This window comes from Argopecten irradians, chromosome 3 (assembly GCF_041381155.1).
Source record: "Argopecten irradians isolate NY chromosome 3, Ai_NY, whole genome shotgun sequence".
NCBI lineage: Eukaryota > Metazoa > Mollusca > Bivalvia > Pectinida > Pectinidae > Argopecten > Argopecten irradians.
This window is the reverse complement of record NC_091136.1, coordinates 59,385,885-59,404,489: the sequence shown is the minus strand read 5'-3', so window position 1 is coordinate 59,404,489 and position 18,605 is coordinate 59,385,885. Positions and strand designations below refer to the sequence as shown.

Genomic DNA, 18,605 nt, shown 5'->3' with positions numbered 1-18,605 from the left:
TATCATCCTACTCACCCTGGTTCATTGAGTCTAGTATCATCCTACTCACCCTGGTTCATTGAGTCTAGTATCATCCTACTCACCCTGGTTCATTGAGTCTAGTATCATCCTACTCACCCTGGTTCATTGAGTCTAGTATATCATCCTACTCACCCTGGTTCATTGAGTCTAGTATCATCCTACTCACCCTGGTTCATTGAGTCTAGTATCATCCTACTCACCCTGGTTCATTGAGTCTAGTATCATCCTACTCACCCTGGTTCATTGAGTCTAGTATCATCCTACTCACCCTGGTTCATTGAGTCTAGTATCATCCTACTCACCCTGGTTCATTGAGTCTAGTATCATCCTACTCACCACTCCTGGTTCATTGAGTCTAGTATCATCCTACTCACCCTGGTTCATTGAGTCTAGTATCATCCTACTCACCCTGGTTCATTGAGTCTAGTATCATCCTACTCACCCTGGTTCATTGAGTCTAGTATCATCCTACTCACCCTGGTTCATTGAGTCTAGTATCCCTACTCACCCTGGTTCATTGAGTCTAGTATCATCCTACTCACCCTGGTTCATTGAGTCTAGTATCATCCTACTCACCCTGGTTCATTGAGTCTAGTATCATCCTACTCACCCTGGTTCATTGAGTCTAGTATCATCCTACTCACCCTGGTTCATTGAGTCTAGTATCGTCCTACTCACCCTGGTTCATTGAGTCTAGTATCGTCCTACTCACCCTGGTTCATTGAGTCTAGTATCATCCTACTCACCCTGGTTCATTGAGTCTAGTATCATCCTACTCACCCTGGTTCATTGAGTCTAGTATCATCCTACTCACCCTGGTTCATTGAGTCTAGTATCATCCTACTCACCCTGGTTCATTGAGTCTAGTATCATCCTACTCACCCTGGTTCATTGAGTCTAGTATCATCCTACTCACCCTGGTTCATTGAGTCTAGTATCATCCTACTCACCCTGGTTCATTGAGTCTAGTATCGTCCTACTCACCCTGGTTCATTGAGTCTAGTATCATCCTACTCACCCTGGTTCATTGAGTCTAGTATCATCCTACTCACCCTGGTTCATTGAGTCTAGTATCGTCCTTGTGGTTGAGTAGTGTATCCCATGTTGTACCATCCTTAGACACTTGAAACTGCCAATTCCTTAGTGCCGACCTTCAAATCATACAAATGACAAGTTCGATTAAAGTACTGCAAATACATCGCAGCAGAAACAGAAAAATAGAATGAATTATTAAAATCAAAGTATATAAACCATTATAAAGACTTTGATATCAATTATTTTAGAATATTCAACTGATCATAGGAAATACATATATATGGCTTATTTGACATTCTTCTTAATTAAAATTCCTACATAAAATAAAAGATTTCAAAATAAAGAAAACAAAAGTCTTATATTCGTTAAAGATGAGTTTTTGTCCTATACTCTTGACTCTTGTGTTGCACATACACTTATTTAGGTAAAACAGCGGCGGCCTTATAAGTTATATTGAATATTTTTTACCTTAGACCTGTTTCCAACAATCATTTAAAAACAAAATTTTAATGTACACAGAACGAACCTCTCATTAGTTTACTTAATAACTCTCAGGTCTATATGCCTTAGAAAGTAAATCCAATTTGAATTATCATTAACAGAGATTACGTAAGTCAGACAGTGGAGTCACAGTTTGCATAGATTGTGTGTATACACATACGATGTTAGTCAGGGAGTTCTGACCTAGATGGAGCTGTGTATTAAACACACTCTGTATATTCTATACACAGTATGTGTATTCTACCAATCAGAAGGCAGTCTTCCCATGACTGCTTTACAGGTATTGCAGTAATTGAAAGGCAACCTTCTGTTTGGTCCAAAGGAATATTATTCAATGAATAGGGAATTAATGAACGTAAGTTTATGAATGAAATGATGAATGAAATGGTTCAAGAGGTCACCACTAGATGTCATTGCAGGACAAGTCCTACACAAAAAGTATACCAGATAGCTATAATACAAGTGTTACGCGTTGTATTGAAAATGTAAATGTAAGCATTATTAATCTCTCTAGGTATACAAACATTATTAACCACAGATTTTCAGCCTCTGTTTCCCTGATTAACTTACCTGCCATACCCCCGGGCATGACGTAGGGAGTAACAGGATGGGATCAGCCACACGCCAAGGTCTATAGCAAACCACGCCTTTCTGTAAAATAACAATTGTGTATTAACTTCCTCTGAATGATTAAAGTTCAGTTTAATATAAAGATAAAAGTTTGGTTTGGACCTTGAATTAAACAAGGTATTTGTGTTATAAAAGTTAAGTATAATAATTATTTTTGGAGTTGAAGTTGATATTATAAACATTGTATTAATTTATTCCCAAGAATTGCAACATATCTTATATTGTTCAATGTTGACTATTAAGAGACTTACTTATCATCGTTAGTGTGACAGTTAAGAGCAGCACTGTCCCTACTGAGGATGTCCTCCAGTTTCCCGTACGGAAGATTCCGTCCCTCGGACGATGTCACTACCACCAGTCCGTAGTGGGCAGGGTTAATCCATTCATACGCACTCCTGTAGAGGTCAAAGGTCAGTTAGAACAGTCATCAAATTTATCAAATGATCAAATAGTTCTCTCTAATAAAATGAAAATATGACAAGCTTTATATTAGAAAGTTAAAGGTAAACCAGTCCTAGATTACCTATTTAAGCACAGAAAGCCATTGTACATATAGGATTCCATCATACTTACTTAGCATTAGTTCCTATCCAGTACACTAAACCATTCTCATCAAAATCAGACTGGTGCAAGAAAGTGACTTTGTTGGTTGGCTCTTTGAGCTTCTTTACAAAGGTGAAAGTTTGCCTGTCAAAGTCGTACCACTGTTTGGCCACCTGTGAAAGACAAAAGAATAACATTCTTAGTACAAAGGTATACTCCCCTAAACACCTAGGACAGAGAAATCCAAATATTGATAACATCTGTCCTGTCTTTGAAATGTTATACCGAGAATGACATGTTCAAAGTAGAACAGTCGATGAAGAGTTCTATGTTATAATGCCAACCTCTTTCACCAAATTCATATCTCTCTTCAGAATTTTGTTTTCAATGAATTTATTGTATAGTTTATCATAAGAAACATAAATTTTATGACAAACCATGACATTTTGACTGTTAAATGAAAAGCTATGACAGCAACGTCATATTTGAAATTGTTCAATATTTATGAGTAATTGTTACCATTTTGAGTAGGTATCTCTCCAGGGATGCTACAGAGGTAAGGGGCTCCATCTTTAGATTACAGCCACTGCGATCTAACAGAGTGCTCTCCCCTGGGGCTCTCTCCAGACGAAATCTTAACCTCCTTGTCAGAATCTGAAGGTAAATTATCATATCTACTTAACAAGAGGACAGAATCTTATAGGAGTGTCTAATGACATGAAATATCCAACAAACTAAGTATGATCATGATAGTTGGTAGTTATGTACAAGTATATCACTACTCACCTGTAGGCCAGATATTACATACAGACAGGTACTTACTTGTAGACCGTATCCTGATCCAGGTAGATCATAACTAAACACAGGTAACTTCTCTATAGACTCCAGAACAGCTATCAGCTTCTTCACCAGGGCCACAGCTGGCATCAGGCTGTAACGTAGTGACAACATTTAACAGCATGTTATATGTTATGTTATATATGTCTTAATCATTACAAAACATATATGAAGTGAACAGATATCTTTGATACGAAACAAACCAATGTTCAATAGTTATACATGAACAACTTTTTAAGTTTTCTAATCAACATTGAAAGTGTTACAATACATTTCATTGCTGCATATCTTGCATGGTAAAAGAAACTTATACTTTACCTATCCTTTTCTTGAAATATACTTTTGAATAAGTCAATTCTTTCTCTAGTCCTCTTTTTACTTTCCTTGCTATTAGAATCTTCAATGTTCTGAAAAGATGAAATCAAAGATCATCTTAAGGTGCTTTATGGAGAAATGTTAATCAAAAACATTATATATAAGGCCTATCAAGTCAGTCTAATGAATTCATTAATGAAAATGTCTGTACAAGGCCGCTATGATACCTACATTGTTAAGGATGTTGAGCAGTGTCTGTACTAGTCCACTATGATACCTACATTGTTAAGGATGTTGAGCAGTGTCTGTACAAGGCCACTATGATACCTACATTGTTAAGGATGTTGAGCAGTGTCTGTACGAGGCCACTATGATACCTACATTGTTAAGGATGTTGAGCAGTGTGTGTACAAGGCCACTATGATACCTACATTGTTAAGGATGTTGAGCAGTGTCTGTACAAGGCCGCTATGATACCTACATTGTTAAGGATGTTGAGCAGTGTCTGTACTAGTCCACTATGATACCTACATTGTTAAGGATGTTGAGCAGTGTCTGTACTAGTCCACTATGATACCTACATTGTTAAGGATGTTGAGCAGTGTCTGTACTAGTCCACTATGATACCTACATTGTTAAGGATGTTGAGCAGTGTCTGTACAAGGCCACTATGATACCTACATTGTTAAGGATGTTGAGCAGTGTCTGTACAAGGCCACTATGATACCTACATTGTTAAGGATGTTGAGCAGTGTCTGTACAAGGCCACTATGATACCTACATTGTTAAGGATGTTGAGCAGTGTGTGTACATGGCCACTATGATACCTACATTTTTAAGGATGTTGAGTAGTGTCTGTATGTGGCCACTATGATACCTACATTGTTAAGGATGTTGAGCAGTGTCTGTACGTGGCCACTATGATACCTACATTGTTAAGGATGTTGAGCAGTGTCTGTACTAGTCCACAATGATACCTACATTGTTAAGGATGTTGAGCAGTGTGTGTACAAGGCCACTATGGTACCTACATTGTTAAGGATGTTGAGCAGTGTCTGTACGAGGCCACTATGATACCTACATTGTTAAGGATGTTGAGCAGTGTCTGTACAAGGCCACTATGATACCTACATTGTTAAGGATGTTGAGCAGTGTCTGTACAAGGCCACTATGATACCTACATTGTTAAGGATGTTGAGCAGTGTCTGTACAAGGCCGCTATGATACCTACATTGTTAAGGATGTTGAGCAGTGTCTGTACAAGGCCACTATGATACCTACATTGTTAAGGATGTTGAGCAGTGTCTGTACAAGGCCACTATGATACCTACATTGTTAAGGATGTTGAGCAGTGTCTGTACGTGGCCACTATGGTACCTACATTGTTAAGGATGTTGAGCAGTGTCTGTACAAGGCCACTATGATACCTACATTGTTAAGGATGTTGAGCAGTGTCTGTACAAGGCCACTACGATACCTACATTGTTAAGGATGTTGAGCAGTGTCTGTACATGGCACCACTATGATACCTACATTGTTAAGGATGTTGAGCAGTGTCTGTACAAGGCCACTATGATACCTACATTGTTAAGGATGTTGAGCAGTGTCTGTACAAGGCCACTATGATACCTACATTGTTAAGGATGTTGAGCAGTGTCTGTACAAGGCCACTATGATACCTACATTGTTAAGGATGTTGAGCAGTGTCTGTACAAGGCCACTATGATACCTACATTGTTAAGGATGTTGAGCAGTGTGTGTACAAGGCCACTATGATACCTACATTGTTAAGGATGTTGAGCAGTGTGTGTACAAGGCCACTATGATACCTACATTGTTAAGGATGTTGAGCAGTGTCTGTACAAGGCCACTATGATACCTACATTGTTAAGGATGTTGAGCAGTGTGTGTACAAGGCCACTATGATACCTACATTGTTAAGGATGTTGAGCAGTGTCTGTACAAGGCCACTATGGTACCTACATTGTTAAGGATGTTGAGCAGTGTCTGTACAAGGCCACTATGATACCTACATTGTTAAGGATGTTGAGCAGTGTTGTACAGGCCACTATGATACCTACATGTTAAGGATGTTGAGCAGTGTCTGTACAAGGCCACTATGATACCTACATTGTTAAGGATGTTGAGCAGTGTCTGTACAAGGCCACTATGATACCTACATTGTTAAGGATGTTGAGCAGTGTCTGTACGTGGCCACTATGATACCTACATTGTTAAGGATGTTGAGCAGTGTCTGTACGTGGCCACTATGATACCTACATTGTTAAGGATGTTGAGCAGTGTCTGTACAAGGCCACTATGATACCTACATTGTTAAGGATGTTGAGCAGTGTCTGTACAAGGCCACTATGATACCTACATTGTTAAGGATGTTGAGCAGTGTCTGTACGTGGCCACTATGATACCTACATTGTTAAGGATGTTGAGCAGTGTCTGTACGTGGCCACTATGATACCTACATTGTTAAGGATGTTGAGCAGTGTCTGTACAAGGCCACTATGATACCTACATTGTTAAGGATGTTGAGCAGTGTCTGTACAAGGCCACTATGATACCTACATTGTTAAGGATGTTGAGCAGTGTCTGTACAAGGCCACTATGATACCTACATTGTTAAGGATGTTGAGCAGTGTCTGTACAAGGCCACTATGATACCTACATTGTTAAGGATGTTGAGCAGTGTCTGTACAAGGCCACTATGATACCTACATTGTTAAGGATGTTGAGCAGTGTCTGTACAAGGCCACTATGATACCTACATTGTTAAGGATGTTGAGCAGTGTCTGTACAAGGCCACTATGATACCTACATTGTTAAGGATGTTGAGCAGTGTCTGTACAAGGCCACTATGATACCTACATTGTTAAGGATGTTGAGCAGTGTCTGTACAAGGCCACTATGATACCTACATTGTTAAGGATGTTGAGCAGTGTCTGTACATGGCCACTATGATACCTACATTGTTAAGGATGTTGAGCAGTGTCTGTACATGGCCACTATGATACCTACATTGTTAAGGATGTTGAGCAGTGTCTGTACAAGGCCACTATGATACCTACATTGTTAAGGATGTTGAGCAGTGTCTGTACATGGCCACTATGATACCTACATTTTTAAGGATGTTGAGCAGTGTCTGTACGTGGCCACTATGATACCTACATTGTTAAGGATGTTGAGCAGTGTCTGTACAAGGCCACTATGATACCTACATTGTTAAGGATGTTGAGCAGTGTCTGTACAAGGCCACTATGATACCTACATTGTTAAGGATGTTGAGCAGTGTCTGTACAAGGCCACTATGATACCTACATTGTTAAGGATGTTGAGCAGTGTCTGTACAAGGCCACTATGATACCTACATTGTTAAGGATGTTGAGCAGTGTCTGTACAAGGCCACTATGATACCTACATTGTTAAGGATGTTGAGCAGTGTCTGTACGTGGCCACTATGATACCTACATTGTTAAGGATGTTGAGCAGTGTCTGTAAGGGCCACTATGATACCTACATTGTTAAGGATGTTGAGCAGTGTCTGTACAAGGCCACTATGATACCTACATTGTTAAGGATGTTGAGCAGTGTCTGTACAAGGCCACTATGATACCTACATTGTTAAGGATGTTGAGCAGTGTCTGTACAAGGCCACTATGATACCTACATTGTTAAGGATGTTGAGCAGTGTCTGTACAAGGCCACTATGATACCTACATTGTTAAGGATGTTGAGCAGTGTCTGTACAAGGCCACTATGATACCTACATTGTTAAGGATGTTGAGCAGTGTCTGTACAAGGCCACTATGATACCTACATTGTTAAGGATGTTGAGCAGTGTCTGTACAAGGCCACTATGATACCTACATTGTTAAGGATGTTGAGCAGTGTCTGTACAAGGCCACTATGATACCTACATTGTTAAGGATGTTGAGCAGTGTCTGTACAAGGCCACTATGATACCTACATTGTTAAGGATGTTGAGCAGTGTCTGTACGAGGCCACTATGATACCTACATTGTTAAGGATGTTGAGCAGTGTCTGTACAAGGCCACTATGATACCTACATTGTTAAGGATGTTGAGCAGTGTCTGTACATGGGCCACTATGATACCTACATTGTTAAGGATGTTGAGCAGTGTCTGTACAAGGCCACTATGATACCTACATTGTTAAGGATGTTGAGCAGTGTCTGTACAAGGCCACTATGATACCTACATTGTTAAGGATGTTGAGCAGTGTCTGTACATGGCCACTATGATACCTACATTGTTAAGGATGTTGAGCAGTGTCTGTACAGGCCACTATGATACCTACATTGTTAAGGATGTTGAGCAGTGTCTGTACAAGGCCACTATGATACCTACATTGTTAAGGATGTTGAGCAGTGTCTGTACAAGGCCACTATGATACCTACATTGTTAAGGATGTTGAGCAGTGTCTGTACAAGGCCACTATGATACCTACATTGTTAAGGATGTTGAGCAGTGTCTGTACAAGGCCACTATGATACCTACATTGTTAAGGATGTTGAGCAGTGTCTGTACAAGGCCACTATGATACCTACATTGTTAAGGATGTTGAGCAGTGTCTGTACAAGGCCACTATGATACCTACATTGTTAAGGATGTTGAGCAGTGTCTGTACAAGGCCACTATGATACCTACATTGTTAAGGATGTTGAGCAGTGTCTGTACAAGGCCACTATGATACCTACATTGTTAAGGATGTTGAGCAGTGTCTGTACAAGGCCACTATGATACCTACATTGTTAAGGATGTTGAGCAGTGTCTGTACATGGCCACTATGATACCTACATTGTTAAGGATGTTGAGCAGTGTCTGTACAAGGCCACTATGATACCTACATTGTTAAGGATGTTGAGCAGTGTCTGTACAAGGCCACTATGATACCTACATTGTTAAGGATGTTGAGCAGTGTCTGTACAAGGCCACTATGATACCTACATTGTTAAGGATGTTGAGCAGTGTCTGTACAAGGCCACTATGATACCTACATTGTTAAGGATGTTGAGCAGTGTCTGTACAAGGCCACTATGATACCTACATTGTTAAGGATGTTGAGCAGTGTCTGTACAAGGCCACTATGATACCTACATTGTTAAGGATGTTGAGCAGTGTCTGTACAAGGCCACTATGATACCTACATTGTTAAGGATGTTGAGCCAGTGTCTGTACAAGGCCACTATGATACCTACATTGTTAAGGATGTTGAGCAGTGTCTGTACAAGGCCACTATGATACCTACATTGTTAAGGATGTTGAGCAGTGTCTGTACAAGGCCACTATGATACCTACATTGTTAAGTGATGTTGAGCAGTGTCTGTACAAGGCCACTATGATACCTACATTGTTAAGGATGTTGAGCAGTGTCTGTACAAGGCCACTATGATACCTACATTGTTAAGGATGTTGAGCAGTGTCTGTACAAGGCCACTATGATACCTACATTGTTAAGGATGTTGAGCAGTGTCTGTACATGGCCACTATGATACCTACATTGTTAAGGATGTTGAGCAGTGTCTGTACAAGGCCACTATGATACCTACATTGTTAAGGATGTTGAGCAGTGTCTGTACGAGGCCACTATGATACCTACATTGTTAAGGATGTTGAGCAGTGTCTGTACATGGCCACTATGATACCTACATTGTTAAGGATGTTGAGCAGTGTCTGTACAAGGCCACTATGATACCTACATTGTTAAGGATGTTGAGCAGTGTCTGTACAAGGCCACTATGATACCTACATTGTTAAGGATGTTGAGCAGTGTCTGTACAAGGCCACTATGATACCTACATTGTTAAGGATGTTGAGCAGTGTCTGTACATGGCCACTATGATACCTACATTGTTAAGGATGTTGAGCAGTGTCTGTACAAGGCCACTATGATACCTACATTGTTAAGGATGTTGAGCAGTGTCTGTACAAGGCCACTATGATACCTACATTGTTAAGGATGTTGAGCAGTGTCTGTACAAGGCCACTATGATACCTACATTGTTAAGGATGTTGAGCAGTGTCTGTACAAGGCCACTATGATACCTACATTGTTAAGGATGTTGAGCAGTGTCTGTACAAGGCCACTATGATACCTACATTGTTAAGGATGTTGAGCAGTGTCTGTACGAGGCCACTATGATACCTACATTGTTAAGGATGTTGAGCAGTGTCTGTACAAGGCCACTATGATACCTACATTGTTAAGGATGTTGAGCAGTGTCTGTACTAGTCCACTATGATACCTACATTGTTAAGGATGTTGAGCAGTGTCTGTACAAGGCCACTATGATACCTACATTGTTAAGGATGTTGAGCAGTGTCTGTACAAGGCCACTATGATACCTACATTGTTAAGGATGTTGAGCAGTGTCTGTACAAGGCCACTATGATACCTACATTGTTAAGGATGTTGAGCAGTGTCTGTACAAGGCCACTATGATACCTACATTGTTAAGGATGTTGAGCAGTGTCTGTACAAGGCCACTATGATACCTACATTGTTAAGGATGTTGAGCAGTGTCTGTACAAGGCCACTATGATACCTACATTGTTAAGGATGTTGAGCAGTGTCTGTACAAGGCCACTATGATACCTACATTGTTAAGGATGTTGAGCAGTGTCTGTACAAGGCCCACTATGATACCTACATTGTTAAGGATGTTGAGCAGTGTCTGTACAAGGCCACTATGATACCTACATTGTTAAGGATGTTGAGCAGTGTCTGTACAAGGCCACTATGATACCTACATTGTTAAGGATGTTGAGCAGTGTCTGTACAAGGCCACTATGATACCTACATTGTTAAGGATGTTGAGCAGTGTCTGTACAAGGCCGCTATGATACCTACATTGTTAAGGATGTTGAGCAGTGTCTGTACATGGCCACTATGATACCTACATTGTTAAGGATGTTGAGCAGTGTCTGTACAAGGCCACTATGATACCTACATTGTTAAGGATGTTGAGCAGTGTCTGTACAAGGCCACTATGATACCTACATTGTTAAGGATGTTGAGCAGTGTCTGTACAAGGCCACTATGATACCTACATTGTTAAGGATGTTGAGCAGTGTCTGTACAAGGCCACTATGATACCTACATTGTTAAGGATGTTGAGCAGTGTCTGTACAAGGCCACTATGATACCTACATTGTTAAGGATGTTGAGCAGTGTCTGTACAAGGCCACTATGATACCTACATTGTTAAGGATGTTGAGCAGTGTCTGTACAAGGCCACTATGATACCTACATTGTTAAGGATGTTGAGCAGTGTCTGTACAAGGCCACTATGATACCTACATTGTTAAGGATGTTGAGCAGTGTCTGTACAAGGCCACTATGATACCTACATTGTTAAGGATGTTGAGCAGTGTCTGTACAAGGCCACTATGATACCTACATTGTTAAGGATGTTGAGCAGTGTCTGTACAAGGCCACTATGATACCTACATTGTTAAGGATGTTGAGCAGTGTCTGTACAGGGCCACTATGATACCTACATTGTTAAGGATGTTGAGCAGTGTCTGTACAAGGCCACTATGATACCTACATTGTTAAGGATGTTGAGCAGTGTCTGTACAAGGCCACTATGATACCTACATTGTTAAGGATGTTGAGCAGTGTCTGTACAAGGCCACTATGATACCTACATTGTTAAGGATGTTGAGCAGTGTCTGTACAAGGCCACTATGATACCTACATTGTTAAGGATGTTGAGCAGTGTCTGTACAGGGCCACTATGATACCTACATTGTTAAGGATGTTGAGCAGTGTCTGTACAAGGCCACTATGATACCTACATTGTTAAGGATGTTGAGCAGTGTCTGTACAAGGCCACTATGATACCTACATTGTTAAGGATGTTGAGCAGTGTCTGTACAAGGCCACTATGATACCTACATTGTTAAGGATGTTGAGCAGTGTCTGTACAAGGCCACTATGATACCTACATTGTTAAGGATGTTGAGCAGTGTCTGTACAAGGCCACTATGATACCTACATTGTTAAGGATGTTGAGCAGTGTCTGTACAAGGCCACTATGATACCTACATTGTTAAGGATGTTGAGCAGTGTCTGTACAAGGCCACTATGATACCTACATTGTTAAGGATGTTGAGCAGTGTCTGTACAAGGCCACTATGATACCTACATTGTTAAGGATGTTGAGCAGTGTCTGTACAAGGCCACTATGATACCTACATTGTTAAGGATGTTGAGCAGTGTCTGTACAAGGCCACTATGATACCTACATTGTTAAGGATGTTGAGCAGTGTCTGTACAAGGCCACTATGATACCTACATTGTTAAGGATGTTGAGCAGTGTCTGTACAAGGCCACTATGATACCTACATTGTTAAGGATGTTGAGCAGTGTCTGTACAAGGCCACTATGATACCTACATTGTTAAGGATGTTGAGCAGTGTCTGTACAAGGCCACTATGATACCTACATTGTTAAGGATGTTGAGCAGTGTCTGTACAAGGCCACTATGATACCTACATTGTTAAGGATGTTGAGCAGTGTCTGTACAAGGCCACTATGATACCTACATTGTTAAGGATGTTGAGCAGTGTCTGTACAAGGCCACTATGATACCTACATTGTTAAGGATGTTGAGCAGTGTCTGTACAAGGCCACTATGATACCTACATTGTTAAGGATGTTGAGCAGTGTCTGTACAAGGCCACTATGATACCTACATTGTTAAGGATGTTGAGCAGTGTCTGTACAAGGCCACTATGATACCTACATTGTTAAGGATGTTGAGCAGTGTCTGTACAAGGCCACTATGATACCTACATTGTTAAGGATGTTGAGCAGTGTCTGTACAAGGCCACTATGATACCTACATTGTTAAGGATGTTGAGCAGTGTCTGTACAAGGCCACTATGATACCTACATTGTTAAGGATGTTGAGCAGTGTCTGTACAAGGCCACTATGATACCTACATTGTTAAGGATGTTGAGCAGTGTCTGTACAAGGCCACTATGATACCTACATTGTTAAGGATGTTGAGCAGTGTCTGTACAAGGCCACTATGATACCTACATTGTTAAGGATGTTGAGCAGTGTCTGTACAAGGCCACTATGATACCTACATTGTTAAGGATGTTGAGCAGTGTCTGTACAAGGCCACTATGATACCTACATTGTTAAGGATGTTGAGCAGTGTCTGTACAAGGCCACTATGATACCTACATTGTTAAGGATGTTGAGCAGTGTCTGTACAAGGCCACTATGATACCTACATTGTTAAGGATGTTGAGCAGTGTCTGTACAGGCCACTATGATACCTACATTGTTAAGGATGTTGAGCAGTGTCTGTACAAGGCCACTATGATACCTACATTGTTAAGGATGTTGAGCAGTGTCTGTACAAGGCCACTATGATACCTACATTGTTAAGGATGTTGAGCAGTGTCTGTACAAGGCCACTATGATACCTACATTGTTAAGGATGTTGAGCAGTGTCTGTACAAGGCCACTATGATACCTACATTGTTAAGGATGTTGAGCAGTGTCTGTACGAGGCCACTATGATACCTACATTGTTAAGGATGTTGAGCAGTGTCTGTACAAGGCCACTATGATACCTACATTGTTTGGATGTTGAGCAGTGTCTGTACAAGGCCACTATGATACCTACATTGTTAAGGATGTTGAGCAGTGTCTGTACAAGGCCGCTATGATACCTACATTGTTAAGGATGTTGAGCAGTGTCTGTACAAGGCCACTATGATACCTACATTGTTAAGGATGTTGAGCAGTGTCTGTACAAGGCCACTATGATACCTACATTGTTAAGGATGTTGAGCAGTGTCTGTACAAGGCCACTATGATACCTACATTGTTAAGGATGTTGAGCAGTGTCTGTACAAGGCCACTATGATACCTACATTGTTAAGGATGTTGAGCAGTGTGTGTACAAGGCCACTATGATACCTACATTGTTAAGGATGTTGAGCAGTGTCTGTACAAGGCCACTATGATACCTACATTGTTAAGGATGTTGAGCAGTGTCTGTACAAGGCCACTATGATACCTACATTGTTAAGGATGTTGAGCAGTGTCTGTACAAGGCCACTATGATACCTACATTGTTAAGGATGTTGAGCAGTGTCTGTACAAGGCCACTATGATACCTACATTGTTAAGGATGTTGAGCAGTGTCTGTACAAGGCCACTATGATACCTACATTGTTAAGGATGTTGAGCAGTGTCTGTACAAGGCCACTATGATACCTACATTGTTAAGGATGTTGAGCAGTGTCTGTACAAGGCCACTATGATACCTACATTGTTAAGGATGTTGAGCAGTGTCTGTACAGGCACTATGATACCTACATTGTTAAGGATGTTGAGCAGTGTCTGTACAAGGCCACTATGATACCTACATTGTTAAGGATGTTGAGCAGTGTCTGTACAAGGCCACTATGATACCTACATTGTTAAGGATGTTGAGCAGTGTCTGTACAAGGCCACTATGATACCTACATTGTTAAGGATGTTGAGCAGTGTCTGTACAAGGCCACTATGATACCTACATTGTTAAGGATGTTGAGCAGTGTCTGTACAAGGCCACTATGATACCTACATTGTTAAGGATGTTGAGCAGTGTCTGTACAAGGCCACTATGATACCTACATTGTTAAGGATGTTGAGCAGTGTCTGTACAAGGCCACTATGATACCTACATTGTTAAGGATGTTGAGCAGTGTCTGTACAAGGCCACTATGATACCTACATTGTTAAGGATGTTGAGCAGTGTCTGTACAAGGCCACTATGATACCTACATTGTTAAGGATGTTGAGCAGTGTCTGTACAAGGCCACTATGATACCTACATTGTTAAGGATGTTGAGCAGTGTCTGTACCTATGTACACTATGTTACCTACATTGTTAAGGATGTTGAGCAGTGTCTGTACAAGGCCACTATGATACCTACATTGTTAAGGATGTTGAGCAGTGTCTGTACAAGGCCACTATGATACCTACATTGTTAAGGATGTTGAGCAGTGTCTGTACAGGCCACTATGATACCTACATTGTTAAGGATGTTGAGCAGTGTCTGTACAAGGCCACTATGATACCTACATTGTTAAGGATGTTGAGCAGTGTCTGTACAAGGCCACTATGATACCTACATTGTTAAGGATGTTGAGCAGTGTCTGTACAAGGCCACTATGATACCTACATTGTTAAGGATGTTGAGCAGTGTCTGTACAAGGCCACTATGATACCTACATTGTTAAGGATGTTGAGCAGTGTCTGTACAAGGCCACTATGATACCTACATTGTTAAGGATGTTGAGCAGTGTCTGTACAAGGCCACTATGATACCTACATTGTTAAGGATGTTGAGCAGTGTCTGTACAAGGCCACTATGATACCTACATTGTTAAGGATGTTGAGCAGTGTCTGTACAGGCCACTATGATACCTACATTGTTAAGGATGTTGAGCAGTGTCTGTACAAGGCCACTATGATACCTACATTGTTAAGGATGTTGAGCAGTGTCTGTACAAGGCCACTATGATACCTACATTGTTAAGGATGTTGAGCAGTGTCTGTACAAGGCCACTATGATACCTACATTGTTAAGGATGTTGAGCAGTGTCTGTACAAGGCCACTATGATACCTACATTGTTAAGGATGTTGAGCAGTGTCTGTACAAGGCCACTATGATACCTACATTGTTAAGGATGTTGAGCAGTGTCTGTACAAGGCCACTATGATACCTACATTGTTAAGGATGTTGAGCAGTGTCTGTACAAGGCCACTATGATACCTACATTGTTAAGGATGTTGAGCAGTGTCTGTACAAGGCCACTATGATACCTACATTGTTAAGGATGTTGAGCAGTGTCTGTACAAGGCCACTATGATACCTACATTGTTAAGGATGTTGAGCAGTGTCTGTACAAGGCCACTATGATACCTACATTGTTAAGGATGTTGAGCAGTGTCTGTACAAGGCCACTATGATACCTACATTGTTAAGGATGTTGAGCAGTGTCTGTACAAGGCCACTATGATACCTACATTGTTAAGGATGTTGAGCAGTGTCTGTACAAGGCCACTATGATACCTACATTGTTAAGGATGTTGAGCAGTGTCTGTACAAGGCCACTATGATACCTACATTGTTAAGGATGTTGAGCAGTGTCTGTACAAGGCCACTATGATACCTACATTGTTAAGGATGTTGAGCAGTGTCTGTACAAGGCCACTATGATACCTACATTGTTAAGGATGTTGAGCAGTGTCTGTACAAGGCCACTATGATACCTACATTGTTAAGGATGTTGAGCAGTGTCTGTACAAGGCCACTATGATACCTACATTGTTAAGGATGTTGAGCAGTGTCTGTACAAGGCCACTATGATACCTACATTGTTAAGGATGTTGAGCAGTGTCTGTACAAGGCCACTATGATACCTACATTGTTAAGGATGTTGAGCAGTGTCTGTACAGGCCACTATGATACCTACATTGTTAAGGATGTTGAGCAGTGTCTGTACAAGGCCACTATGATACCTACATTGTTAAGGATGTTGAGCAGTGTCTGTACGAGGCCACTATGATACCTACATTGTTAAGGATGTTGAGCAGTGTCTGTACAAGGCCACTATGATACCTACATTGTTAAGGATGTTGAGCAGTGTCTGTACAAGGCCACTATGATACCTACATTGTTAAGGATGTTGAGCAGTGTCTGTACGTGGCCACTATGATACCTACATTGTTAAGGATGTTGAGCAGTGTCTGTACGAGGCCACTATGATACCTACATTGTTAAGGATGTTGAGCAGTGTCTGTACAAGGCCACTATGATACCTACATTGTTAAGGATGTTGAGCAGTGTCTGTACAAGGCCACTATGATACCTACATTGTTAAGGATGTTGAGCAGTGTCTGTACGAGGCCACTATGATACCTACATTGTTAAGGATGTTGAGCAGTGTCTGTACAAGGCCACTATGATACCTACATTGTTAAGGATGTTGAGCAGTGTCTGTACAAGGCCACTATGATACCTACATTGTTAAGGATGTTGAGCAGTGTCTGTACAAGGCCACTATGATACCTACATTGTTAAGGATGTTGAGCAGTGTCTGTACGAGGCCACTATGATACCTACATTGTTAAGGATGTTGAGCAGTGTCTGTACAAGGCCACTATGATACCTACATTGTTAAGGATGTTGAGCAGTGTCTGTACAAGGCCACTATGATACCTACATTGTTAAGGATGTTGAGCAGTGTCTGTACAAGGCCACTATGATACCTACATTGTTAAGGATGTTGAGCAGTGTCTGTACAAGGCCACTATGATACCTACATTGTTAAGGATGTTGAGCAGTGTCTGTACAAGGCCACTATGATACCTACATTGTTAAGGATGTTGAGCAGTGTCTGTACGAGGCCACTATGATACCTACATTGTTAAGGATGTTGAGCAGTGTCTGTACGAGGCCACTATGATACCTACATTGTTAAGGATGTTGAGCAGTGTCTGTACTAGGCCACTATGATACCTACATTGTTAAGGATGTTGAGCAGTGTCTGTACGTGGCCACTATGATACCTACATTGTTAAGGATGTTGAGCAGTGTCTGTACAAGGCCACTATGATACCTACATTGTTAAGGATGTTGAGCAGTGTCTGTACAAGGCCACTATGATACCTACATTGTTAAGGATGTTGAGCAGTGTCTGTACAAGGCCACTATGATACCTACATTGTTAAGGATGTTGAGCAGTGTCTGTACAAGGCCACTATGATACCTACATTGTTAAGGATGTTGAGCAGTGTCTGTACGTGGCCACTATGATACCTACATTGTTAAGGATGTTGAGCAGTGTCTGTACAAGGCCACTATGATACCTACATTGTTAAGGATGTTGAGCAGTGTCTGTACGTGGCCACTATGATACCTACATTGTTAAGGATGTTGAGCAGTGTCTGTACAAGGCCACTATGATACCTACATTGTTAAGGATGTTGAGCAGTGTTGTACAAGGCCACTATGATACCTACATTGTTAAGGATGTTGAGCAGTGTCTGTACAAGGCCACTATGATACCTACATTGTTAAGGATGTTGAGCAGTGTCTGTACAAGGCCACTATGATACCTACATTGTTAAGGATGTTGAGCAGTGCTCATGTTAGGATTGAGCAGTGTCTGTAAGGCCACTATGATACCTACATTGTTAAGGATGTTGAGCAGTGTCTGTACAAGGCCACTATGATACCTACATTGTTAAGGATGTTGAGCAGTGTCTGTACAAGGCCACTATGATACCTACATTGTTAAGGATGTTGAGCAGTGTCTGTACATGGCCACTATGATACCTACATTGTTAAGGATGTTGAGCAGTGTCTGTACAAGGCCACTATGATACCTACATTGTTAAGGATGTTGAGCAGTGTCTGTACAAGGCCACTATGATACCTACATTGTTAAGGATGTTGAGCAGTGTCTGTACATGGCCACTATGATACCTACATTGTTAAGGATGTTGAGCAGTGTCTGTACAAGGCCACTATGATACCTACATTGTTAAGGATGTTGAGCAGTGTCTGTACGAGGCCACTATGATACCTACATTGTTAAGGATGTTGAGCAGTGTCTGTACAAGGCCACTATGATACCTACATTGTTAAGGATGTTGAGCAGTGTCTG

At 41.0% G+C, this 18,605-nt stretch overlaps 1 protein-coding gene across 7 annotated transcripts in view; it reads right to left on the bottom strand.

The window, feature by feature from the left end:
• Window positions 1-18,605, bottom strand: part of LOC138319240 (E3 ubiquitin-protein ligase HECTD1-like) — a 76,986-nt gene that overhangs the window by 22,177 nt on the left and 36,204 nt on the right. For all 7 annotated transcript variants that reach the window (XM_069262243.1, XM_069262247.1, XM_069262248.1 and 4 more), the window contains exons 17-23: window positions 3,886-3,974; window positions 3,553-3,661; window positions 3,250-3,384; window positions 2,761-2,903; window positions 2,439-2,582; window positions 2,128-2,208; window positions 1,074-1,172 (exon numbers count right to left, since the gene is read on the bottom strand). In XM_069262243.1, the coding sequence (XP_069118344.1) occupies window positions 1,074-1,172; window positions 2,128-2,208; window positions 2,439-2,582; window positions 2,761-2,903; window positions 3,250-3,384; window positions 3,553-3,661; window positions 3,886-3,974 (800 nt within the window). The remainder of the gene's footprint in view (window positions 1-1,073; window positions 1,173-2,127; window positions 2,209-2,438; window positions 2,583-2,760; window positions 2,904-3,249; window positions 3,385-3,552; window positions 3,662-3,885; window positions 3,975-18,605) is intronic.